Below are 27,633 nucleotides of genomic sequence, written 5' to 3'. Positions count from 1 at the left end.
GATGAAATTTGCTTTTTAATATATGTATTCCTCCTTTTTAAAACACATGTCCAGATTAAACCAATTTGGTTATTCCAGGGGGGTTCTGGAACCAAAACCCCAGCGAATATTAAGGATCCACTGTACAGAAACAATATGAAAAGCTCTGAACTGACTTTTATTTAAAAAAATAGTGCCAGAATTTGACATTTTGGAAGTGTGTGTCAAAGTATTTTAATGCATAATGAAGTCTTTAAATCCTCATGGTGTTTTTATGGGAGGACAGTGAAGCACATGTTCATATTCTCCTAAAAGCAAGGAAGATAAATTGGTTAATTATGGCTGTAACCATACCTATTCATATTTCTCTAAAGTAAATAGGAAAATATTTAAGGCACCAACCATCCTCCTGAAGGGACAATTGACTTTATTAGGGTGGTGGATGGCAGTGAACTGAAAGTGGTGCTTTCCTCACTTTTCATCTTTCACTGGATCTAAGTATAGGCACAGGAGCATAGAAATTATTTGACACTGTGCATTTCTTGCAATGGGAGCAAGCAAGCATCTCCTATAGTCTCTGAAAGTTAAAAGTCTCCCACGTTTTTATTGGTTTGGTTGGTTTAATCACGACCAAACACATGATATACACAGCACTCCATACAATGTACTGGCAATTAAATCAAGCAATTTTGTCATGATAAAAATCTATGCTTCTTGAGGAAGGAAGCTGAAAAATCATCAGTTTCCAGTCGTTGAAAATTGAATCCCTTTTCCTGTTACTTCTTTGCATGACTTCTGGAATACTCTTTCACATCCTTGTTCCTCAGGCTATAGAAATTGGATTAAGCTAGGTGGTTAGGATCCCATAGAGCACAGGCATGGCCCGTCTTGCTCTGGGAATAGGTGGGTGGGGCGAAAGTATGTGAAGTGACTAGCCCCATATAGATGCTCACAACCATCAAGTGAGAAGCCACAGGTGGAGAAATGCCTTAAGACGCCCTCCTTTGTGCGCCATCCTAAGATCGTCAAGACTATATAGACATAAGATAGGATAATGAGAAGTGGACCCATGACACACTTCAACACCCACCCAAAAGTAACAATTTGTGTTGACCCGGTTAACAGAGCAAGAAAAAACTCAACAGGGGTGGGATGTCACAGAAAAAGTGGTGGATGACATTCTTCCGACAGAAAGATAAAGAAGACATTAGGCCCGAGTGTACCCCTGAGTTAGACAAGCCAAGAATCCAAGCAGCTGCTGCAAGACTGGCACACATTTTTGAGCTCAACAGCACATTATAGTGCAGTGGGTGACAAATAGCTGCATATCGGTCATAGGCCATGATACCCAGCAGAAGGCACTCAATCCCACCAAAGGAGATGAAGAAATACATTTGAGAGAAGCAGCCTGCTAGGGAAATCCTCTTGTCCTGGGAAAGGTAATTCACCAGCATCTTGGGGACGGTGGTAGTTGTGTATCCAATGTCCACCACAGAGAGATTGGCAAGGAAAAAATACATGGGCTTGTGAAGTCTTTTGTCCAAACTGATCACAAGAAGGATAAGAATGTTCCCAATCAAAGCTATTAAATAAATGACAAGAAAGAGACCAAAGAGAAAGAATTGTGCCTCTGAGTTGCTGGAAAGTCCCAGGAGTATAAATTCAGTGACCATTGTTTCATTCACCATTTTATGCAAGGACTCCACCTGTAAAAGAATATTGTTAAAAATAATTCAGTTATGTTTCCTTTGAAGAGGTTGGACATTAAATTAAATATAATGGAGCCAAGATGGGATCTTGAAGGATATCATAGTCCATGGCATCCAAACAAAAATTCCCAGCATCTTCGGAAATTGCCTCTCCCAAAAGAAACCATAAAACATGATCCCCAAGTCCCATATAAGATAGACACTTCAGAAGGATACTATGGTTGTTGATATGGGCTGACATTTTTGGGGATATTTACATACATATGTGTCCCTTAGAGACTGGGCTGGGTGTTGAACTAGCAACCTGGAGACCAGTGTTCAAATGACTGCTTGGTCATGGAAACCTACTGAGTAACCTTGGACAAGTCAAATACTCTCAGCCTCAGAGGAAAGCAATGACAATTCTCCTCTCAAGAAATCTGGCCAAGAAATCCCTCTGATAGGTTTCTCTTATGGTTTCCATAGATCACAAATAATTTGGAGACAAACAGCAACGTTTCCATTATACATGTACAGTATATCCTTTTTGGGATACTGGGTGGGTTTCAACACCCTTCTGTTCTTTGCACTGTTCCCTACTGAATAGTCTCTGGAGTCTCTTGCATTGCTGTTTCCTGTTTTGTCAGAAGCAAGCAGATCACAGAAGCCTGTAGCCAGATGCAAAATGATGACATCGGAGCTGAAATCTAGCATGATTTTCTAAAGGTCTCAGCACTGCTGGAATAATTTCACATCTGGCTTTGGGACATAGCCTGCTGCTTCTGTGATACTGCCCATTCCCCATAAAGGAGGGCGGGTTAGGGGTCGTGTGCTTCAGAGGTTGTTCAGTAAGATGGGGTGTTATATGAACCAGGTTAGCATAGGTCTGCATATGGCCCTAGTACATTGCACTGTCACAGAACAGCAAAATAGCTACTGAGCCACAGAATAGCAACCACAGAAAGTTACCAAGTGGTTCACCTAAATTAACAGGGACACTTTCTGACATCTCTTTTCTGACATTGATTGTTCACAAGGTCAACAAGCCATTTCTTTCCCCAAAGGCCTAAGGAATTACATGGATTTAGGTAATCTACTTCACCTAGAAATCATGTCAAAAATGAATATTGGTTTCAGCACCATATAGCAAATATTTTTTCTATATAGAAACTCTTTTGTACACAGAAAATGCTATTTTTCTTGCAAAAAATACTTTAGTTGTGGTTTTAATTTGCCAAAACAAACAAAAGCTAAACAAAATCAAACAAAAAAGAATCATACAACACATGGTTTTTGTTTTGGCACAAAAAGTAAAAAAAAAGATTCTCTGGGTAAGTTGCAGCATTTTCTATGTAGATAATACTATTTTTTTCACCAAACCCCCACAGGTGAATTTTGTGTAGAATAAACCCTGCACTACAAATACTATCATCCATCAAAGATACTTCTTGTTCTAGGTTCTTAACAAAAGACACATTTCTCAACAATTTTTGAATATTCATCCCTAGTCATCTGGCTCTACTCAGTGGGACAGGATGTGCAAAGCCATCGTGTCACATGCTAGAGGCATTATAGAAAAAAGAATAACTTACTAATAAGATGGCAGGTAATTCCCAAAGAGCCATCAGAAAACCAATGTGATCCATCCTTTTTCTAGATTAGACTATCTTAATGCATCTCCTACCTGTGCACAGGCTTTATATCATGAACCAGGACTCAGAATCCAAGTGTGAGGACAGTCCTTTAGCTCTCTTTGTTGAAGGTTAGCCTCAAGAAACTCAAGATCAGGACTCACCTGAGTTGGACCAGTGGAGGCAGCAGCAGAACAGCTGGAGCATCAGAGGAAGAGGCACAAACCACAGGTCCAACAAGCTGAGAAGAGAGCCAAACAAAGATGTTCTATGAGGCTCCTTGTGATACAGCAGAAATATTTTAGTCACGGGCAGCTGGCTGCCGCCATTTTAACAGATGGGTCATACTCATGTTTGTTGTTGAAAAAAATTGTCTGCCTTCCAGCACTGTCTTGGCGATTTTGTTCTTGATTTCTGAGACACTGATCCTCAGACTGGCTGGCAACCCTGCTCAACTCTTGAAATGTGATATGACAGCTCTTCTTGATTCAAAGAATCTTGGACTGGCTTAACTTCTGTCTTTGCAAATGGACCCTTAAAGGCAAGCACACACAGAGAGACTCTTGTGTAATTTACTGTTTTGTCTTAGCTGCCATTATCTAGGAGAGGTCTGAGTTAATTGCTCCATCCCTGGGAATACACAATGAGTGTGTACAAACCTGAACCAGGAAACTTTGAGCCCCAAAATGTCCAAAACCCCACTGAGAAGTAATGAAGTAAACTGTCTACCACAGAAAATCAGGTCCGACGTGTACCTTGCTGAATGGATTAGATGGCTAGATACCATGTGATAGAGCCACAGTTACCATGGAGGCCATTAAATCTCACATCTTGAGAGTGTGGCCTCAGCATTTATGTTAAACTGTCTGAGCAAAAAAGCCAGGGGATATCAGCCTGATACCAAAGACTGCCCAGACTCAGGAAGAGAAACTGTTGGGCACTAGGGTGAGTGTTACACCAGCAGAATCTCTATTCTATCCCAAAAACTCACCTTCACATGGACACTCACAACTGGAAGATTTCAGGATGGGTCACCAGGTCAGGAAAACCGAATCACAGTACACGACTGCTACTTTATCTTCCCCCACTGTCTTGTGTTCTGCAATAGAGAACATAGATTGTCAAAATTCACTGAGATTTATTTCATCTCATTCAACGCAGTGTCAGTTCTACATATCAGGCTGGCATTCAAGATCAGAATTTGGATGACTATTTGTTTTCCTATTCACCAAACCTTGCATTCAGCAGAAGTACTATCAACTCAAGGAGACTGTGATCAAGGCTATTCAGGGTCCCTGTAATGAGAAACAGTTTAGGAGCAACCAATATTTTTTTGTGTTCCCTCCTCCCATGTCACATTATCTTGCACTATTACAAGAAACATTCTGTTTCTGTCCATTACCCTTCCCCTTCAGAAACTTGTCTTTCCCACCATTAGGCAATAACCATAATTTTGACAAAAAGGCAGGTAAATGTATATGAAAACTGGAGATCACACTCTCCTCCTTTCTCTCCTCAAGGCAGACTTTCTAATACTGCAGCTCTCTTTGGTGTTGGCTCTTCATTGGGGAGCCCAGCAGTGGCAAACCTCCCTCCAGGGTAGCCTTTCCCTGATGCATCAGCCCTAGAAAATGGTTGCAAATTAGTGAAGGATGATTGCAGATCCATGGGATTGGGACATTCCATCACAAGGGCCTGATTTTGAAAGGAAGCAGCACCTTCTGCCTGTAGGAGTGGAGTTTGCATAGAGGCTGGTGAGAGGTGCTTTTTGTTTTTTTGCTATTGTGCTGCCATCTGAGATACAAAATAGGAACAAGGCACAGACCCATCATACCTTGGCCTAGTGGCAGGTGAAAGGCCTTCCCATTCCAACTGTGTTTACTCTTAGATCTGTGAGAGAGAAGAGCAGCCGCCATCTGCTGGACTGAATGCACCCCTCCATCCCTGCTTCTCCCCCTTTCTTGTGTGTCATGCCTTTAGATTGTAAGCCTGAAGGCAGGGAATTGTCAAATTAATGACTTGAAAGCTGCTCAGGTTTTGGCTGAAGGACAGGGCAGAAATACTAAATAAATAAATAAGTAAGCAAGCAAGCAAGCAAGCAAGCAAGCAAGCAAGCAAGCAAGCAAGCAAGCAAGCAGCCAGATGATATGGTGCCTTCACAATTTATCTGAATAAATGGCTCCTTCTTCTAGTGGAGAAGTGGAGGGATAAAGCAAGCCTATGTCCATGCCATTTTCATGGTTAAATGCTAACTAGATACAATTCCTGACTTACACTAAGAAAATCAGAGGACAGATTTGCTGTTGTTGCTCTAGTGTCAACGTAATAGCATAAGCACAATATAAACAATATTGAGCTAAATGGACCGGTGGTCTGCTAAAGCAACTCATTATTTCCATTTGTACCCATATTCTTCCACATGTTCTCATTATTTTGCTAAAGCCATGTGTGGTGGGAAATGATTTCCAGGTTAAATTCCCAGCACTGAAAAGTGCATTTATTGAATAGTCTACTGAGACTTTAAGTTACTGCACTGCTACACATTTTAGAACTAAAGGAAAATTTTACTGGGAAGGAACAATGTCTCATCTTAGCACTGCGTAGTCTGAACTTCAACCTCCTCTTGTTCCCTTCCTTCTTGCAGACACTCAGTCTTTCAAGCTACCATCTCAAATGTGCACCAGACTTAAAAAATGTCAGTTAAATCAGTCCAGTTTTATCTTTTCTTTCTTCTCTCTCTCCTCCTTTATATATTCTAAGGCTGTGATAGTTTAATGCCACAGGCTGGACAGGCCTTCTGGCTTTGCTATCCAGCAAACCATGGCTTTGACATAAGTCTATCACCAACTTTGCAAGAGTCAGCATAATTTGGCTCTTAAAGAGGCAGTACAGTGCACCCCCTTATGCTGAAAGCCACACGATGAAAACAAAATGGCGTGCACACATGTGGCATGCACGCTGTGCTGCACCACATGCACAAGCCCCATTATTGTTAATGGGGCTCGAGCATACGTGCTATTTGCTTTACATGGGCGGGGATGGTGGTGTCCGGAATGGATCGCCGCATAAAGCAAGGGCACACTATACATCCTTTATAAAAGCAGATGGTATAGAACATGAGTGGTAGGAACAGTACAAGACACTTTTAATTAGTATCTTCTGTCAGACAAATACATCTGAAATGTATATTGTACTAGGGACAAGGCTCATGATGGGAAAGGGAGAAAATACACTTGCTCAACTTCTTAAAGTAAGAAAACCTCTCCTATGCCAGTTTGTGAGTCCACTTAGGACAGCTTTCCTCAATCTGCTCATATCCAGGACATTTTGGACTATAACTTTAGATAGTCCATAACTATAACTATTACTGTAATGTGTTGGATGTGTGGGAAATCTTTCCTCTCTCAGCTGCTTCATTTTTATCCTTGAATGAGAATCTTATAGTCTTTTTTGAGAACAAATAAAATAAATGCAAATTAATATTGTCTAGAATCCTGTTGGAGAGTCACGAATACCCAATTCCATTGTTACAGTGCTAGGCAGTGACTCCCATCCCAGTCCCCCCAATCTCCATTTACTAGGCTGCTCCTGCTGTAATTTTGGGAACCTCTTCCCCTATCAATTAGGAAGCAGCTAACTGATGTTCTAACCTCTTCTGTGAGCAATCTCTGGTGTGACAGGCAGAAGCAGGAATACTGTAGCAATCCCCTCCCTCATATCAGAGATTACTTGTGCAAGACGTGGGATGGTACCATCAACCATTTCTGATTGACAGAGGAGCAGAGCCCCATTAGGTGCTGCATGGTAAATGAGGATTTACAATCCATATGAATCCCTTAAACTAGGGGTTATGTAGGAATCATAAATATGAAACATCCATGATTTTGTAACTCTAGGATAAGCATTATTAACTGTCCAACAGGATTTTGGCCATTATGTATTTCTAAATTGCGCAGGTACATGAGATCATAAGAACTATGGAGGATCAGACGAAAGGCCTATTAGTGACCAATAGGTTTTTATAATAGAAGCTTGACAGCAGCATTTGAGTGCTACTGCATGTTTAGTCTTAGGTTTGCAGTCAACTGATACATGTAGAAATATTACCTCTGACACAGCAGGCGAAATATAGCAGTTCTGATACATAGCCATTGATATAGATCCATCTCCACGAATTTGCTTAAGTTCCTTTCTAAAGCCAAATTGCCAGTCATAATTACATTTTGTGGAAATGAATTCAATGACATATCTATGTGCTTGTGAAGAATTGAGAAACAATAACTATGTAGTAAAACTTTTGTTGTGTCTTACCTATTCAGGAGTCTTGCATATTTGGTTTCTTTGCAAGCAATAATCCATTCTAGATCCTCATTCTGAAGGTCTTGCAACACTAGAATACTATGAAACCATCCTGACTGAAGTCAGTAGTCGTTGTACCTCTCTTTCCTTCAAGTCTTAGTGTCTGAAGCTAGGCAGATATTTCAGTGAAACACGCTCAGGGGAACTACATGCTACATGGCAGCTGACTCAATATAATTAATCATTACAACTGGGATTTTTAAATGCCTGAGTTTTCTTTAAAACACAATCAATCAAACACCTTTACTTCAAACTTTTCATGAACTCAATTCTCAGCTGGGATTTTCTCTGCAGATACCAGATAGGTAACTTTTGAACAGAAGCGTGCAACACTGATATCTACTTGGAAGACTAAATTCAATAGTGTACCTAGATTTACTTAGATTAGCAATTACAACAGAATTCTATCTGCTATAAATCCCAGCAACAAGTAGAATGCCATTTGGAAGTACCCATCATTTTGGCATGATTGTTAAACCTCCTTCTATCAGCTGATGGGAAGAATAGGGGTGGCCTACAGAAGAATCAAAGTGGGGGAATTGCCCTGAAAGAACCCATCCCTGGTATAAAGTTATTGTCTGTTCCTGTTCTGGGCCTTGCTATTTATTTATTAATTTAGTTTAATTTAATTTAATTTTTTAAAAAGCTGCCTTCTGAGTCTAAGGTTCCTCAAGGCAATCCACAAAGTGAAAATTGTTAAACGATAAGGTTCAGAGTACAAGGAACAACAGCTAAGTAAAAATACTAGAAATGCCAGGTCATCTTTATGAAATGAAAATGTCCTTATATTTATTGATGAGCAGGTGGCAATATTCAGTTCCTTAATGTTTGTTGTCTTTTACAATCATATATGCATCTCATGCTAGAGCATTCCTTAAAAACAGGGCTCTGTGGTCAACCTAATATCTTGGTCAGATGGTCTTTAAATAGTCTTGTCTCAAGCTGCTCAGTGCTTTGAATATGATTGCCAGTACTGGTTCTGCCGAACAAGACTTATGCAATATTGGTACTTATCAGATTTTAATTCCTTTTGACAAAGTAGAAAAGTGGATAATAAGTGTATTTAGGAAAAGTGCATAATTCAGAAACTCCATTCAGTCAACACCACCGTATGGGCTGAGAATATTTGGAAGAATATTTTGAAAACGTCTGTGTTTGTGGTCCCTCTTCACTCATTTATCTGTTCTCTAATGTCATCCTTGCAACTATCTTTTGATATTTGGAGGGATAGTGAAGATTTGTTATCCAGTGTGCTTGTAGGCAGAATGGGAATATGCACTGAAAAAAATCAGTTCTAGGTAAAACTACACTGAAATCTTCTTTTTTAATAACTACTGATTTTTCTTATTTTATTTTATTTTATTTTGAAATATTTAGTCCTGAGGTTAAATTTCTCATGAGATTTTATGGTTTGAATTGTGGGGGTGAAGAAGGGTAGTGAAATCTCTTTTGCATTTTTTTTTCCTACGGGAGGAATTTCTTAAATGGGAGAGAAGCTTAATGTGTAGTGTAGGTGGGTACATCTGTAAAGCACATGTGGAACATATATGTTCTCTAGTGGTGGTTGTAGTTGTTATGTGCCAGGCAGTTGGCTGTGACTTATAGTGACCGTATTATCAAGAGGCCTCTAAGAGAACCTGTTGTTATCAACCTTGCTCAGGTCTTTCAAATCCTGGCCAATGAGTTTCTTGACTAAGGGCTTGTCCTCTGGCCACAATACTTGGGGCTGCTTCTGGAGTATTCTGGCCTCAGAGCTACTCCAAATCCCATCCAACACCATTACCTCCACACTGAGTAGAGGGGCCAGCTGGCTATCTACACACAGATTTCCACTCATTGCTGTCATGGGTTGCTCCCTCTGGTGTCAGAAATGACACACCCAGCATCAATTACATGGCTGAGGACCTCATTTTGATGTCAGAGAGAGTGATTTGCACCAGCAACAGCAATACTGAAAGATGCAGATGGGAGACATTTGTCGGTAGCTGCCTAGCATTGCTACAGAGTGCTCTGGATTTTCCTGCAAAATGTGGAGTAAAAGGCAAGTTTTTAAAAATTGGCTTAAGGCAGGGATAGGTTGTATTTGGGGCAGAACTGGTCTTGTGTCATGAAGCCAATCTGTACTTGAATTGAGGATTTGTCCCTGCATTATTAAAACAGGTTGCCATAAGAATGTGGGGGGACTTCATTTTGCCCATGTAGATGTGCCCTAAGTCTATCCTTCTGACATGTTTTTTTAATTTTTCCTATTGCTTTCAACATTATTGAACATGCTTATCATATTAGAGATTTATATTCAAATATTACAATCAGCTTTACAGAGCACTTTCCAAGGATTATGACTTCTGTTAAAGAACAACAATAGCCTCTGTAAAGTAATGTTGTCTTCCAAAACAAGGTGTATGCTCTTCATGAACCTTGTTTTTGCACAAAATGAAGAGAGTGAAATTGGCTCCAGGCCAGTTGAAGTTCTCAGGTCCAATGGAATGTTTTTGGACAACCATCATCTTGCTGGTGGCATAAGCTCTGTTCCTTTTAATTTCTATTGCTTAACAAAAGAAACAGTATTCTCTTCACTTTCTGTGATGGGCAGTAGCATTGCAGTTCTTTTGTCAGCTCTGTTACAGTGAGGAGGACTGTCTTCTGGTGTCTTGGTTTATGGGAGCCAATATTCTCTGAGGTTACAACCATACTGTCATCAGTTTCTGCCTTTGCCAATTGTTGTTGGTGACATCACTTGCAAACAAGGTTTCAGTGTTACTGGTCCAGGGATCTATTACGCAGGCAACTCCTAGCTGCTGTATGTGCCTTGAAAATTGCAACCCTGAATCCTTTTAGGTGGCCATGTAGAGAGAGTTATTATGATTGCCCTTATTGCTATCACAAATAATTTCTGTTAGTAGGGTTATATGTTATTAGTTCCATTTATAATATGTAGGATTCATCGAGATCTTTAGGGAATAAACATGCCTACTCAGGCAAACTCCTCTTGAATTCAATAAGCTTTATTCCCTGGAAAGATGGTTGTAGGACCAAAGGCTGTTTCTTGTAAAAGATTAATTAGAAACGTCTTGTTCAGTTTTTGTTTTGTTTTTTAAAAATAATTTGTGGAAAGTGCCTCTAATAATTACCAGGAAATTATGAGCCATTACAACAATAAAAGAAATACAATCCAAAAAGCTCTCAACTGACTTTTTAATTTTTAAAAATTGTACCAGAATCTTAATATTTTGTAAGTTTTTATTAAATGCCTAATGAAGTCAATTCCTTTAATATTTTTTTGTGGGTTTTTCGGGCTATGAGGCCATGTTCTAGAAGAGTTTCTTCCTGATGTTTCGCCAGCATCTGTGGCTGGCATCTTCAGAGAATGCTTGCCTTGAAAGGAGTTGGGTATATATATTGTGTGACCTGGAAAGGCAGGAGTGATTTGCATGTGTATTGTTTTGTTGCTAATGGCAGGCCTCAGGGTGGGAGGCTAATGCAAAAGAGGATGATGATGATGATGATGATGATAATAATAATAATAATAATAATAATAATAATAATGATTTATTGCTAGTCCGCCCAATCATGAAGAATCCGGGCGGGTTACAACAGTAAAATACATCAAATTACAATAGAGTTTAAAAAATAATAATAATAATCAAACCCTAGATTTACCCCCCCATTCCCAGTACTAAAACAGAATTAAACAATAATAGTATAAAAACATTAAAAACATTAAAGACATTAAACAAAAAATAGGCAGAAAGATAGGCAGGGAAGAATAGACAGATGAGGGGACAAATATCTCTATATCTGGGGAGGGTAACTAAGTTGGAAAGGCCTGCCGGAAGAGATCTGTCTTGAGTGCTTTCTTAAAAGCTGTCAAAGTGGGAATGTGACGGATCTCCTCCAGTAGGTCGTTCTATAGTTTTGGAGCAGTAATAGAAAAGGCCCTCTGGGAAACTGATTTTAGCCTAGATTTTTTGGGCTGTGGTAGATTTCTTCCAGAGGACCTTAGTGTGCAGGATGGACAATAGGGAAGAAGGTGTTCCCTCAAATACTCTGGGCCCAAGCCATGTAGGGCTTTAAAGGTAATCACCAACACCTTGCACTTTGCCTGGAAACTAATAGGCAGCCAGTGCAGGGACTCCAAACAGTCTTGGATGACACTGATTATCTTGATCCATTTCAAACTGGCTTCAGGGCGGGATACGGAGTCGAGACCGCCATGGTCACCTTGGTCAGTGATCTTTGTCTGTGCATCGACAGGGGAAGTGTGGATCTGTTGGTGCTCTTGGACCTCTCAGCGGCCCTCGGTACCATTGACCATGGTATCCTTGTGGAACGCCTGAGAGATAGGAATCGGGGGTACTGCTTTGCATTGGTTCCGGTCCTATATGTCAGGTAGGTTCCAGATGGTGTCGCTTGGTGACAGTTGTTCAGCCAAGAGGGAGCTCAAATCGGGTGTCCCTCAAGGTGCGATACTGACTCCAATGCTATTTAACATCTACATGAAGCCACTGGGTGAGATCATCTGGAGACATGGGGTGGGGTGTTATCAGTATGCTGATGACACCCAAATTTGCTTCTCCATGTCTCAGACTGCTTATGTGATCAAAGATGACATCTCCCCTCTGAATGACTGTCTGAGGTCAGTAATGGATTGGATGAGGGAAAATAGACTTAAACTGAATCCAAATACAACATCAATCCTAATCCGGGAATGGTGATAAGCTCTCCAGTTCTGGACGGGGTCACACTTCCCCTAAAGGACTATGTTCGTAGCTTGGGGGTACTCCTGGACTTATTGCTTCAGCTGTCATCTCAGGTGGATGCGACGGCCAGGAGTGCCTGTTATCAGCTTCGGCTGATACGCCAGCTATGACTCTTCCTGGAATGGGGAAACCAAGAAATGGTTGTACATTCCCTGTTAACTTCCCGTCTCGATTTCTGCAATGTGCTTTACATGGCAGCCAGATTGGTTACAGAGAGTTCTAAATTTGATCCTATTACACCTATCTTAAAATCCCTACACGGCTGCCTATTAGCTTCCGGGCACAGTATAAGGTGTTGGTCATCACCTATAAAGCCCTACATGGCTTGGGTCCAGCTTACCTGAGGGAACGCCTCCTCCCATACAATCTTTCCCGCACTCTCAGATCCTCTGGGAAGAATCTCTTGCAGTCTAAGAAAACCAGACTGGTAACGATTTCCCAGAGGACATTTTCTGTTGCCTCTCCAAAAATCTGGAATGACCTGCCAGAAGAGATCCACCATATAACATCTTTGGAGGCCTTTAAGAAGGCAATAAAAACGGATCTCTTCTGGCAAGCTTTCCCAAACCGACCTCCTCAGAATGTTTAGTTGCATAGCTGTTCCCACCGGACTGTGATCATGATTGATTTTATTGACTATTTTATTGGGAGCATTTTATTGGGAATTGTTGTTTTAATGCTATTTTAGGGTGGGAGGGAGATAGGGAATTAGGATTTTGATATATTTTGCTATGTTTTTACTTGTGCCTTGTTGTGTTGTATTTTCATTGTTCTTTTGTTTTGTTGTTACCTGACTCGACCCAATAAAGGGAGAGGTGGGATCCAAATAAACATTATTATTATTATTATTATTATTATTATTATTATTATTATTATTATATAGTTGATGAAAGTTAAGTCTCCACTTTTTATTGGTTTGGTTTGGTTAATAAGGACCAACCACATGAGATTCAAGCACTCATAGACAACGTACTAGCAATTAAAGCAAAGCAATTTTATGTCAAGATCTGCTTCTTGAGGAAGGGAGCTGGAAAATCGTCAGTCATTTCAATCTTGGAAATTGAATCCCTTTTCCTTTTCTTTGCATGACTTTCTGGAGTACTCCTTGCACATCCTTGTTCCTCAGGCTATAGATAATTGGATTAAGCATAGGTGTTAGGATCCCATAGAGCACAGGCATGGCCCGGTCTTGCTCCTGGGAATAGGTGGAGTTGGGGCGAAAGTATGTGAAGATGATGGTCCCATAATAGATGCTCACAACAGTCAAGTGAGAAGCACAGGTGGAGAATGCCTTAAGACGGCCCTCCTTTGTGCGCATCCCAAGGATGGTCAAGACTATATAGACATAAGATACTAGGATAACCAGAAATGGACCCATTACCACACCTCCAGCCACCACAAAAGTAACAATTTGGTTGACCCGAGTGTCAGAGCAGGAGAGCTGGAACAGGGGTGGGATGTCACAGAAAAAGTGGTGGATGACATTGTCTTGACAGAAAGATAGACGGGACATCAAGCCTGAGTGTATTGCTGAATTAAACAAGCCAAGAATCCAAGCAGCTGCTGCAAGACAGGCACACACCTTTGGGCTCAGAAGTATATTATAGTGTAGTGGGTGACAAATAGCTGCATACCGGTCATATGCCATGACACCGAGCAGAAGGCACTCAATCCCACCAAAGGAGATGAAGAAATACATTTGAGAGAAGCAGCCTACTAAGGAAATTCTCTTGTCCTGGGATAGGTAATTCATCAGCATCTTGGGGACGGTGGTAGTTGTGTACCCAATGTCCACCACAGAGAGATTGGCAAGGAAAAAATACATGGGATTGTGAAGTCTTTTGTCCAAACTAATCACAAGAAGGATAAGAATGTTCCCAATCAAAGCTACTAAATAAATGACAAGAAAGAGACCAAAGAGAATGAATTGTGCCTCTGAGTTGCTGGAGAGTCCCAGGAGTATAAATTCAGTGACCATTGTTTCATTCACCATTTTATGCAAGGACTCCACCTGTAAAGGAATATTGTTAAAATAATTCAGTTATGTTTCCTTTGAAGAAGTTGAACATTAAATTAAATATAATGGAGCCAATATGGGATCTTGAAGGATATCATAGTCCATGGCATCCCTAGCATCTTCGGATATTGCTTCTCCAAAAAGGAATGGAGATACCATAAAACATGATCCCTAAGTCCCATACAAGACATACACCTCAAAAGGATACTATGGTTGTTGATATTGGCTGACATTTTTTGGGGGATATTCACATACATATGTGTCCCTTAGAGACTGAGCTAGCAATCTGGAGACCAGTGTTCAAATCACTGCTTGGTCATGAAAACCTATTGAGTAACCTTGAAATACTCTTAGCCTCAGAGGAAAGCAATGACAACCCTCTGACGAAATCTGGCCAAGAAATCTCTTTGGTAGGTTCTTCTTATGGTTTTCATAGGTCACAAATAACTTGGAGACAAACAGCAATGTGTCCCTTATACATGTGCAGTGGAGCCTTGCCTTACGTGGGGATCCATTCTGGACCTCCCCCCCCCCACATAAGGCAAATACCGCTTGCGGCAGTGCGACACATGTGCACCATTTAATCAATAGCACCACAGCTTCCGCATAAACTGGAAGCTGCTTATGGTGCGCCCGCATATGGAGTGGGTGCTCTATATATCCTTTTTGGGGTACTGGGTGGGTTGCAACACCCTTCCTTTCTTTGCACTGTCCCCTAACCTACTGAACAGTCTCTGAAGGCTCTTGCATGGCTGTTTCCTGCTTTGTCAGAAGCAGGCAGATCACAAAAGCATCTCCCTGTAGTCAAATGCAAAATGATAATATCAGAGCTGAAAACTATCATGATCTTCTAAAGGTCTCAGCACTGCTGGAATAATTTCACAGCTGTCTTTGGGACATATGCTTCTGTGATACTGCCCACTCAAGTGGTTAACGGGGACATCTTCTGACATCTGTTTCCTGACACTGATTGTTCACAAGGTCAACAAGCCCTTTCTTTTCTCGAAAGCCTAAGGCATAGGTAATCTACCTCACCCAGAAATCATGTCAAAAATGAATATTTGTTTCAGCACAATATCAAATATTTTTTCTATATAGAAATGCCCTTTTGTACACACAAAATGTTATTTTCCTTGCATTAAATACTTTAGTTGTAGTTTTAATTTTCCAAAACAATCAAAAACAAAAACAAAATCATAAAACAACGCATGTTTTTTGTTTTTGTTTTTGTACAGAAAGTAAAAAGATTGTTTGGATAATATGCAGCATTTTCTATGCAGAAAATATTTTTTTACCTTTTTTCACAGGTGAATTTTGGGTAGAATAAGTCTTACACTACAAATACTCTCACTCATCCATGATACTTCTTGTTCTAGGATCTTAACAGTCAAAAGACACATTTCTGAACAATTTTTGAATATTATTCCATCCCTACTCATCTACTCAGTGGGACAGGATGCACAAAGCCATCATGTCACATGCTAGAGGCATTACAGAAGAAAGAATGACTTGCTAAGATGGCAGGTAATTCCCAAAGAGTCATCAGAAAACCAATGTGATCCATCCTTTTTTCTAGATTAGACAATCTTAATACATCTCGTACCTGTGCACAGCTTGTCTTGGCATTTCTGTTCACTCACAACTGGAAGATTCCATGATGGGCCATCAGTTCGGGATGACAGAATCACAGTACACCACTGCTACTTTATCTTTCCCCACTGTCTTGTGTTCTGCAATAGAGAATGTATATTGTCAAAATTCATTGAGATTTACTTCATCTCATCCAATGCAGTGCTAGTTCTACAAGTCAGACTGCATTCAAGATCAGAATTTGGATGGCTATTATTTTCTTATTCACCAGACCTTGCATTCAACAGAAGTACTATCAACTCAAGGAGACTGTGATCAAGGCTACTCAGAGTCCCTGAAATGGGAAACTGTTTTGGAGCAACCAGTATTTTGTTGTGTTCCATCTTCCCATGCCACAGTATTTTGCACTAATACAAGAGGCATTCTGTTTCCATCCATCTCCCTTCCACTTTCAGAAACTTGTCTTTCCCACCATATTTTTTTGGCACTAACCATAACTCTGATGAAATTATTGACAAAAAAAAACAGGTAAAAGTATATGAAAATTGGCAATCACACTCTCCCCCTTTGTCTTCACAAGGCAGACTTTCTAATACTGCAGTATAGCACCTCTCTTTGTTGTTGCCTCTTCAGTGGGGAGCCCAGCAGTGGCAAACCTTCCTCCAGGGTAGCCTTCCCCTGATGCATTAGCCCTAGAAAATGGGTGCAAATTAGTGAAGGTTGATTGCAGATCCATGGGATTGGGACATTCCATCACAAGGGCCTGATTTTGAAAGGGAGCAGCACCCTCTGCCTTTACGAGTGGAGTTTTCATAGAGGCTGGCAATAGGTGCTTTTTTTCATTTTCTCTTGCACTGGCTTCAGAGAAACAAAATAGCAACAAGGCACAGATCCATCATACCTTGGCCTAGTGGCAGGTGAAAGGCCTTCCCATTCCATTCCAACTGTGTTTACTCTTACATCTGTGGGAGAGAAGAGCAGCTGGCATCTGCTGGACTTCATTCCCAATTCCATCCCTGCTACTCCCCTTTCTTGTGTGCCATACCTTTAGATTGTAATCCTGAAGGCAGAGAATTGTCAAATTAATTACTTGAAAGCTGCTCTGGTTTTGGCTGAAGGACAGGGCAGAAATACTAAATAAATGAATAACTAACTAAGCAAGCAGCCAGATGATATGGTGCCTTCACAACTTATCTGAATAAATGGCACTTTTTTCTAGTGGAGAAGTGGAGGGATAAGGCAAGCCTATGTCCATGGTTAAATGCTAACTAGAGACAATTCCTGGCTTACACTAAAAAAGTCAGAGGACAGATTTGCTGCTGTTGTTGTAGTGTTAAAGTGATAACATAAGGGCAGTATAAAAAAGGTTGAGCTAAATGGACCAGTATTCTGCTAAAGCTAAAGGAACTCATTATGTCCATATGTACCCATATTCTTCCGCATGTTCTCATTATTTTGCTAAAGCCATGTGTGATGGGAAATGATTTCTAGGTTAATCTACCAGGCCTATCAGTGACCAATCAGTTTCATAATAGAAGCTTGACAGCAGCATTTGAGTGCTACTGCATGTTCAGTTTAGACATATTGATACATATAGACATATTGCCTCAGATATGGCAGATGAAATATCGTAGTTCTGACACATAGCCATTGATGTAGATCCATCTCCATGACTTTTCTTTAGTTACTTTCTAAAGCCAAATTGGAAATCATAATTACCTTTTGTGAAAATGAATTCAATGACATATCTATGCACTTGTTAAGAATTGAGAAACAATAACTATGTAATAACGCTTTTGTTATATCTTACCTGTTCAGAAGTCTTGCATATTTGGTTTCTTTGCAAGCAGTAATCTATTCTAGATCCTCATTTTGAAGAAGATCTTGCAACACTAGAATGTTATGAAATCATCCAGACCGAAGACAGTATCTGTTGTACGTCTCTTTCCTTCAAGTCTTAGTGTTCAAAGCTAGGCAGATATTACAGTGAAACACGCTCAGGGGAACTACATGCTACATGGCAGCTGACTCAATATAATGAATCATTACAACTGGGATTTTTTAAGTGCCAGAGTTCTCTTTAAAACACAATCAATCAAACACCTTTACTTCAAACTTTTTATGAACTCAATTCTCAGCTGGGATTTTCTCAGCAAATACCACATGGGTAACTTTTGAACAGAAGCATGCAACACTGATATCTACTTGGAAGACTAAGTTCAATAGTATACCTAGATTCACCTAGATTAGCCATCACAACAATATTCTATCTGCTATAAATCCCAGCAACAAGTAGAATGCCATTTGGAAGTGCCCATCATTTTGGCATCATTGTTAAACCTCCTTCTATCAGCTGATGGGAAGAATAGGGGTGGCCTACAGCAGAATCAAAGTGGGGGAATTGCCCTGAAAGAACCCATCCCTGGTATAATGTTAGAAGCAATTCTTATTCTGGGCCTATTTATTTATTTAAATTTTTAAAAAACTGCCTTCTGAGACAAAGGTTCCCCAAGGAAATCCACAAAGTGAAAATTGTGAAATAATAGGTTTTAGAGTACAAGGAACAACAGCTAACTCAAAATACTAGAAATGCCAGCTCATCTTTATGCAATGAAAATTGCCTCATATTAATTAATAATTTGTTTTTTTTTTGTTTTATTTTTTTGCCATCATTATTGAGAAGCAAGTGGCAATATCCCGTTCCTTAATGTTTATTGCCTTTCACAAGCATATGCATCTCATGCTAGAGCATTCCTTAAAAACAGGGCTATCACAAAAAGTCCCTCCTCTTGGCCTAGCCCAGTTAATAGAAGATATTGCTTGGTAGGTACATGAATTGAATCTCTGTGTTCAAGCTTGTATCTTTGTCAGGTGGTCTTTAAATAGTCTTGTCTCAAGCTGCTCAGTGCTTTGAATATGATTACCTATACTGGTTCTGAATCATAAGACTTGTATATTATTGGTACTGATCAGATTTTAACTCCTTGTGACAATGTGTAAAAGTGGATAATAGGAAAAGTGCATAATTCAGGAACTCCATTCAGTCAACACCTCTCTATGGGCTGAGAGTATTTGGAAGAATATTTCAAAAATCCCTGTGTTTGTTGTCTCTCCTCATTCATCTGCCTGCTTTCTAATGTCATCCTTGCAACTATCCTTTGATATTTGGAGGGAGAGTGAGGATTTGTTATCCAAAGATCTAGACGGCACAATGGGAATATGCGCTGAGAAAGTCAGAAGGAGTGATTTGCACCACCGCAGCAATGCTGAAAGACACAGATGGGACACATTTGCAGACAGCTGACTTGCATTGCACAGAGTGCTCTGGATTTTCAAAAACTGATGTAAGGCAGGGATAGGGTGTATTTGGGGCAGAGCAGGTCTTATGTCATGAAGGCAATCTACCCTTGAATTGAAGATTTGGCCCTGCATTATGAAAACAGGTTGCCATGAGAATGGAGGATAGTAATTTCATTTTGCCCATGTAGACACTTCCTGAGTCTATCCTCCTGCATGTATTTTTCCCTATTGCCTTCAACATTACTGAACATGATTATCATTATATTAAAGATTTATATTCAAATATTATAGTCAGCTTTACAGAGCACTTTCCAAGGATTATGACTTCTGTAAAAGGACAACAATAGCCTCTGTAAATTAATGTTGTCTTCCAAAACAAGCTGCATGCTCCTCGTGAACTTTGTTTTTGCACAAAATGAGGAAAGTCGACCAGGGGTAGAGAGGAAATGTTCAGGTGCCACTCCGCCACTGAATTTGATGGGGATAGTGGGATGACCTTTGGCAGGAGGTGACCTGAAGCGAAATCTGAGGGAGGGAAGAGTAGAGTAAAATTGGCTCCAGACTGACTGAAATTCTCATGTCCAATTGATTGTTTTTGGACAACCATTATCTTGCTGGTGGCATAAGCTCTGTTACTTTTAATTTCTACTGCTTAACAAAAGAAACAGTATTCTCTTCACTTTCTGTGATGGATAGTAGCATTGGAGCTCTTCTGTCAGCTCTGTTACAGTGAGGAGGACTGTCTTCTGATGTTATGGTCTATGGGAGCCAATATTCTCTTAGTTTACAACTATACTGTCATCAGTCTCTGCCTTTGCCAATTGTTATTGGTCCAGGGACCTGTTACGCAGGCAACTCCTAGCTGCTGTATGTGCCTTGAACACTGCAATTCTGAATCCTTTTAGGTGGCCATGTAGAGAGAGTCATTATGACTGCCCTTATAACTATCAGGAATAATTTCTGTTAGTAGGGTCATATGTTATTAGTGCGATTTATAATATGTAGGATTCATCGAGAGCTTTGGCGAATAAACATGCCTACTCAAGGCAAACTCCTTTTGAATTCAATAAGCTTTATTCCCTGGAAAGATGGTTGTAGGACCAAAGGCTGTTTCTTGTAAAAGATTCATTAGAAATGTCTTGTTGAGTTTATTTTTTATAATTTGTGGACAGTGCCTCTAATTATTACCAAGAAATTATGAACCATTAAAACAATAAAAGAAATACAATCCAAAAAGCTCTCAACTGACTTTTTATTTTTTTAAAATTGTACCAGAATTTTGACACTTTGGAAGTGTTTATTAAATGCCTAATGAAGTTAATCCCTTTAAATTCCCAGAGATTTCAATTGGAGACAGTAAATCACATGGTGTGCTATCCTCTTGAAAATCAAGGAACATAAATGTGGTAAATTTTGGCTGAACCAAACCTATTTATTTTTTCTCTAAAAGTAAATTACTAATAGAAAAATATTTAAGGCATCATCCAATGTCTGAAGTCATTGTTATTGTTGCCTGGTAGTGAATGGAAATTGATTGACTAGAAATTGACTGGAAATTGATTCCTCTCTCCCATTACTTTCTTTGCATGACTTTCTGGAATACTCCTTGCACATCCTTGTTCCTTAAGCTATATATGATTGGATTAAGCATCGGTGTTAGGATCCCATAAAGCACAGGCATGGCCCGGTCTTGCTCCTGGGAGTAGGTGGAGTTGGGACGTATGTATGTGAATATGATGGTCCCATAATAGATATTTACAACAGTCAGGTGAGAAGCACAGGTGGAGAATGCCTTAAGACGGCCCTCCTTTGTGCGGATCCTAAGGATGGCCATGACTATGTAGACATAAGAGACTAGGATAACCAGAAAAGGACCCATAATCACACTTCCACCCACCACAAAAGTAACAATTTGGTTAACCTGAGTGTCAGAACAGGAGAGCTGGAACAGGGGTGGGATGTCACAGAAAAAGTGGTGGATGACATTGTCTTGACAGAAAGATAGATGGGACATCAAGCCTGAGTGTACTGCTGAATTAGACAAGCCAAGAATCCAAGCAGCTGCTGCAAGACAGGCACACACTTTTGGGCTCAGAAGTACATTATAGTGTAGTGGGTGACAAATAGCTGCATACCGGTCATATGCCATAACACCCAGTAGAAGGCATTCAACCCCACCAAAGGAGATGAAGAAATACATTTGAGAGAAGCAGCCTGCTATGGAAATTCTCTTGTCCTGGGATAGGTAATTCATCAGCATCTTGGGGACAGTGGTAGTTGTGTACCCAATGTCCACCACAGAGAGATTCGCAAGGAAAAAATACATGGGCTTGTGAAGTCTTTTGCCAAAACTGATCACAAGAAGGATAAGAATATTTGCAGTCAAGGCTACCAAATAAATGATAAGAAAGAGTCCAAAAAGAAATAATTGTTCATCTGGGTTGCTGGAGAGTCCCAGGAGTACAAATTCAGTGACTGTTGTTCCATTTGTCCTCCTATGTGGGGACTCCATCTATAAGAGAATATTGTTAAAATAATTATTCAGCAATCTTCCCTTTGAAAAGGTTAAATATTAAATGTTAAATATACTGGTAGACAAGATGGGACCCTTGGGGACATCATAGGCCATGGCTTCAAACAAGAATCCACACTGAAACTTCCCCTCCAAAAAGGAACAGAGATACTGTAAAACACTACCTCTAAGTCCCATGAAAGACAGACACCTCAGAAGGACACTATGGTGGCTGATATGGGCTGGCATCGTATTATGTATATATGCATATGTATGTGTTTCTTAGAAAGTGATTTTGATGATAGACTAGCACTCTGGAGACAAGGGATCAAATTCCCACGTGGGTATGGAAATCTACTACATGTCCTTGGGCAAATCACACACTCTCAGACTTAGAGGAAAGCGATGGCAAATTTATTCTGAAGAAATCTTTCTAAGTAAAACCTCTGATAGGTTCATTTTGGGGTTACCATATTATTATTTATTATTACAGTGGGCCCTTGATATCTGCTGGGGTTTGATATCCGCTGCCATGGATACCAAAATCTGTGGATGATCAAGTACAGTAAAATGATGTCTCTTATATCAAAGGGCAAAATCAGGGTCTGTCTTTTAGAATTTATATTTTTAGGAATATATTCAAGCCATGGATGCTTAAATCCATAGATAAAGAATCTGTGGATAAGGAGGTCTGACTATTATTTTATTTATTTATATCCCCCCTTCCTCCCTTTCTTCCTCCCAAGGCAGCTCCAAATAACAACAGTAAAAGAGCAATGTGCCCTTTGTACATGTTTATGCCTTTTGGGGGATGGCCATCAAGTTACTATTCCCTTCCTCTCTTTGCAGTACACAAAGTTCCTCCCAACATAGGCTGCACTTACACTGCAGAATTAATGCAATTTGACATGTCCATTGACTCAAAAGCCTCCAGCTTTGGGAATGATCATACTCCCCACTTCTGAAGCTGGTATGCCTGCTGACACAAAACACTCTAATTTCAGAAGTGGGGAGTATTACCCTAGGTAACACCATGAGTTACTGCACCAGGTGACACCAACCCTAGTGACACTATTGGATAGGATCACAGAATCCTTTCTTTGTAGCTAGATGAAAAATGATAAAACTATCACTGAAATCTGACAAGGTCCTCCAGAGGTCTCAGCACTGTTGTAATAATTTCACATCTGGCTTTGGTGACATAGGCAGATGCTTTTGTGATACTACTGCTCCCTATGAAGCAGGGAATGGCTATGCCAATGGATAGGGGGCTTCAGAAGCTATTCAGTAAGTTGGGTGATATATGAATCAGACTAGCATGGGTTTGTATGTGAACCTACTGCATTGCGCTGACCCATACAGAATTACAGCCATTGCAAAATTACAACAAGCAGTTTCTCTCCACAAAAGTCTAATGAATTATATGGATTTAGATAATCAACCTCATCCAGAAATCATGTCAAAATGAATTCTAGTTCACATGCAGTATTGGTTGCATATGTTGGCACATTAAGTAGCCTTTTCTGGTCAAAATAATAGCATTTTTGTATGTGGGGAATTCTATTTCCTTCACCAAAAATCTCCATAGAATAGGTCCTGCACTACAAAGAATTACACCCATCCAAGATTCATCTTGTTAGGGTTTCCTAACATTTAAGAGACATATTTTACAACAATTTAAATATATTATTCCATCTCTCTTCATTAGTCTCTACTCAGTAGGACAGGATACTCAAGAGCCATCCTGTCACATGCTAGAGGCATTCTAGAGGTCAGACATGGTTTCAGCAGAATAATGAAGCTAATGAAGCAGGATATTCCCAAAGAGACACCAGGAAACAAATGTGATCTATCTTTTTTCTAGAGCAGACCATCTTAACAGGTCTCCTGCCCATGCATAGGCTTTGAGTCTCAGAATCTCTAAAACCTCACCATATATCTTTCCCCAATAAAGTAAATACAGAAAATTCCTCCACACTCACATCAACATGATATGGACCTCAAGCAGATGGGTGGCCTGGAGTGGCCTCTGGCCCTTCCAGCCACGCATGAGCCCTGAGACACACAGAACCAAGGCTACAGAAGCCCGGTCCTAAACAAGATACCAGCAAGGAACAATGTTTTGCCACTCCTTTTGTGGCCAGCTTTTCCTGACTGGGCATGCTCTCCACACTGCTTCTGGCTGCCCTGGCTGCCCCCAGAGTGGCTGGAAGCCACTCATTTCTCCCCGTTTGTTTTGGGCTCTTATCTGCTACAGAAAACCAGATCCAAAGTATGCCTTGCTGGAGGGACCGGACAGACCAGGATTGAGCCAGATACTAAAATGGGATAGAACCAGCATGGAGGCCATGAAATCCTGAGAGTGTGGCCTCAGAGTTTATATTAAAGCCTCTGAGAAAAACAAGCCAGGGGATTTCAACATCATACCAAAGACTGCTCTGGCTATCTCAGGAAGAGAGACTGTTGGGCACTAGGGTGAGCATTCCAGCAGCAGAATCTCTATTCTGTTCCAAATACTTACCTTCACATGGACACACTCAAAAGTGGAAGATTTCAGGATGGATCATTAGATCAGGAGGATAGAATCACAGTACACCACTGCTACTCCATCTATCCCTATTATCTTGTGTTCTACAATAGAGAATATAGGTAATTAAAACTCATTGAGATTTACTTCATCTCATCCAATGCAGTATCAATTCTACAAGTCAGGTCGGCATGCTCATTCAAGATCAGAACTTGAATGGCTATTGCTCCCCCCATTCACCAACTTTGCATTCAGCAGAAGTACTTATCAACTCAAAGAGAGTTTGATCAAGGCTACTCTGGATTCCATGAAATGGGAAACAGTTTTGGAGCAACCTATACCTTGTTGTGTTCCCTACTCCCATAATACAGTTTCTCCTGTTGTTCCAAGGAACACTTTGTTTCCCTTCATCTTCCTTCCCTTTTCAGAAACTTACACCATAAAACAATAACCACAACTGATGGTATCACTGATGGATTTTCATAACTGATGAAAATACTGACAAAACAGACAGGTAACTGTATAATGAAAACCTGAGATTACACTCTTCTTCTTTCTTTCCAGCAAGGCAGACTTCATAACACTGTAAAATAGCAGCTCTCTCTAATGTTGTCTCTTCAGTGTGGAACCCAGTAGTGACAACTCTGCCTCAAAGGACGCCTTCCCTTTGCCTGCAGGAAAGGGTTTTTTACAGAGGCTGATGAGAGGCACTTCTTCCATCTTCCAAATGCCATTGCTCTGGCTTCTGAAGGACAAAAGAGAAGTCAGACACAGCTCCACCATGTCTTGGCCCAGTGGTTGTTGAGAGATCTTCTGTGCTTTCCAATTGCCATTACTCTGGCCTCTGAGCATGAGAATTACTGCCTAACACAGGTCCATCATGAACTGGCACAGCATCTGGAGAGAGGCCCTGTCTCTGTTCTAACCTGGCCTCTGCTCTGGACTCTGAAGGCGACAAGAGTGGCCAGGCACAGCTCCATCCTGTATTGGGCCCATTGGCTGGTGAATGGCCCTCTCTGCTTTCCAACTGCCACTGTTCTGACCTCTGAGGGAGACAGGAGCAGCCAGTATCTTTTGGAATTAATTCCCTCTGCTACTTAATTCCCTGCTACTTTTCTTGTGTGTTATGCCTTTAGATTGTAAACCTGAGGGTAGGGAATTATCAAATTAATAACTTGTAAACATAGCCTTTTTGGCTGAAGAACAGGGTATAAATACGTTAAGTAAGAAATTAAGTAAGTAAAACCAAGAAGCCAAATGGCATAGTGCCTTCACAGCTTACCCGAGGAGATGAAATTTTCTTCTTTCTTTTCTAGTGGAGAGGTGAGAGGGATAAAGCATACCCACCTGTCTGCCATTAGCATGAATAAATTTAACTAGAGACAGTTGATGGCTTACATTGTGAAAGACAGGCAACAGATTGTTTTTTCTTTTTGGAGATTATCATACAGGAGAGACAGTGTCCTTCTCCTGTCCTTAAACTCAGATAACCGCCTGATTGGGGATCACACTCCTGTGTGCTTCTCCTGTCCTTCTCCCATGGGTAAAGTGTGCACTTCCTCCATCAGTAAAGTGTCATGGAGCTGTCACTTTGTATTAACGAGAGATCTTGTTAATACCAAATGATAGCTCCATGACACTTTACCAATGGAAGAAGTGTGTAGAAATGGTTCCATGACACTTTACCCATGGGATAAGGATGGAAGAAGTGTGCAGGGGTGTGATCATCTTTGGCCCCTGATTGTGTGATTAACTGAGTTTAAGGATGGCATAAGGACAACAGAAGGACTCTGTCCCTCCCGTGTGATAATCTCCATAGTTGTAGAAGTAAAAGTGCTAGGATAAAGTATAAAGAAGACTGAGCTAGATGGACCAATGGTCTGGCACATCTAAAGCAACTCCCTATGTCCCTTCTTAACCATATTCTTCCTGCTGTTTTTATTATTTTGTTAAAGCCATGTGTGATGGAAACTGCTTTCCAGGTTAATCTCTTAGGACTGAATAGAGGGCTCTTGTCACCCAATTTCTCCTCTCTGCTAAATCCTTCCATGAGTTTCTGTTTAATTTTCCTAAAGTGGCTTCAAACATGGACAAGTATGTATGTGCTTCAGGGTTCTCCTTTATGTGTGGCTGAGTCACAGAGATACACTATCTGGGCAGAAGTGAAACAATGGCTTGTTTATTACAGGTTTCTTTATAGCCTAAGGATGAATATTGGCTTACTACTTTCTATCAAGAATACACGTTGGATCAATTTGAAATTCTCTCTGAATCAGGAGTTTAGGTATGCAGGGCGTCCTAAGAATTCTGTCCCTCCAACCCCATTAAATTTTCTTTTATTCCTCAAATGTCTAGCATTTCAGGGAGTAAGACAAATTTGGACACTGAAGGAAAATTTTATTGGCGGCAGGGGGGATGTCTTTGCTTAGCTCTGTGTAGTCCTGAACTCTAACCTTCCTCTTCCCTTCTGTCAGACATTCAGTCCTTCAAGCTTCCACCTTAAACTCCCACTAGACTTAAAAACTCTCAGGTGGTCTGACCAATATTCCAAATATGTGTGATGGCAGTGAATCCCATCTCAATCCCTAACCTCCAAAACCCACAAACCAGTGATAACTTTATTGGCCAACTAAAATGCACAAAAATCATGAGTGTGTAACTCTAGGTCACACTTTCTTCACTACCCAATAGGATTTTGACCATTAGGTATTTCTGAGTTACACAGATACCTGAGGTCATCAGAACCATGCAGGATCAGACAAAAGACCTATCTTCTACAACATTCTGTTCCGACAGTGACCAATAAGTTTCTTAAGTGTGGCAGCAACACTTCAGTGCTACTACATGTTTAGTTTCATGTTTGCCATCAACTGATACAGGTAGGCATATTGCCTCTGGTACTTCAGGTGCTATATAGCCATTCTGATAAATACTTACTGATGGAGAACCTGTGAATTTGCTTCTGCTTCTTTCTAAAGCCAACTTGTCAGCCAAAATTACATTTTGTGGGAATGAATTCCACAACATAACTATATGTTTGTGAAAAATTAGGAAATAATAACAACTATGCAATAAACCTTTCTTTATTTCTTACCTGTTCAATAGTCTTGTTTCATTGCAAAAAAATAAACCATTCTGGATCCTCATTGTGGAGGAGATCTTGAAACACTAGAATGTCGTTAAATCACCTTGTACCAACTTCAGTAGCTGTTGTACCTCTGTTTCCTTCAAGTCCAAATCGCTAATGTTTCAAGCTAGACAAATATTCCA

At 40.4% G+C, this 27,633-nt stretch overlaps 2 protein-coding genes and 2 pseudogenes across 3 annotated transcripts in view; all 4 read right to left on the bottom strand.

Annotated features, from left to right (window-relative positions):
- The window catches only part of LOC121935751 (zinc finger and SCAN domain-containing protein 23-like), a 482,958-nt gene that overhangs the window by 402,013 nt on the left and 53,312 nt on the right, over nucleotides 1-27,633 (bottom strand). The gene's annotated exons all lie outside the window — the stretch shown is intronic.
- On the bottom strand, nucleotides 822-5,181 carry LOC121933753 (annotated as a pseudogene).
- Nucleotides 13,460-14,440, bottom strand: LOC121933752 (olfactory receptor 5F1-like). The gene has a single exon (XM_042473743.1). The coding sequence runs from the start codon at nucleotides 14,408-14,410 to the stop codon at nucleotides 13,460-13,462; it is 951 nt and encodes a 316-aa protein (XP_042329677.1). The 5' UTR covers nucleotides 14,411-14,440.
- On the bottom strand, nucleotides 20,898-21,953 carry LOC121935753 (annotated as a pseudogene).

Source organism: Sceloporus undulatus, chromosome 6, assembly GCF_019175285.1.
Source record: "Sceloporus undulatus isolate JIND9_A2432 ecotype Alabama chromosome 6, SceUnd_v1.1, whole genome shotgun sequence".
Taxonomy (NCBI): domain Eukaryota; kingdom Metazoa; phylum Chordata; class Lepidosauria; order Squamata; family Phrynosomatidae; genus Sceloporus; species Sceloporus undulatus.
The sequence above is the reverse complement of the archived record's forward strand: the minus strand, read 5'-3'. Positions and strand labels throughout refer to the sequence as shown.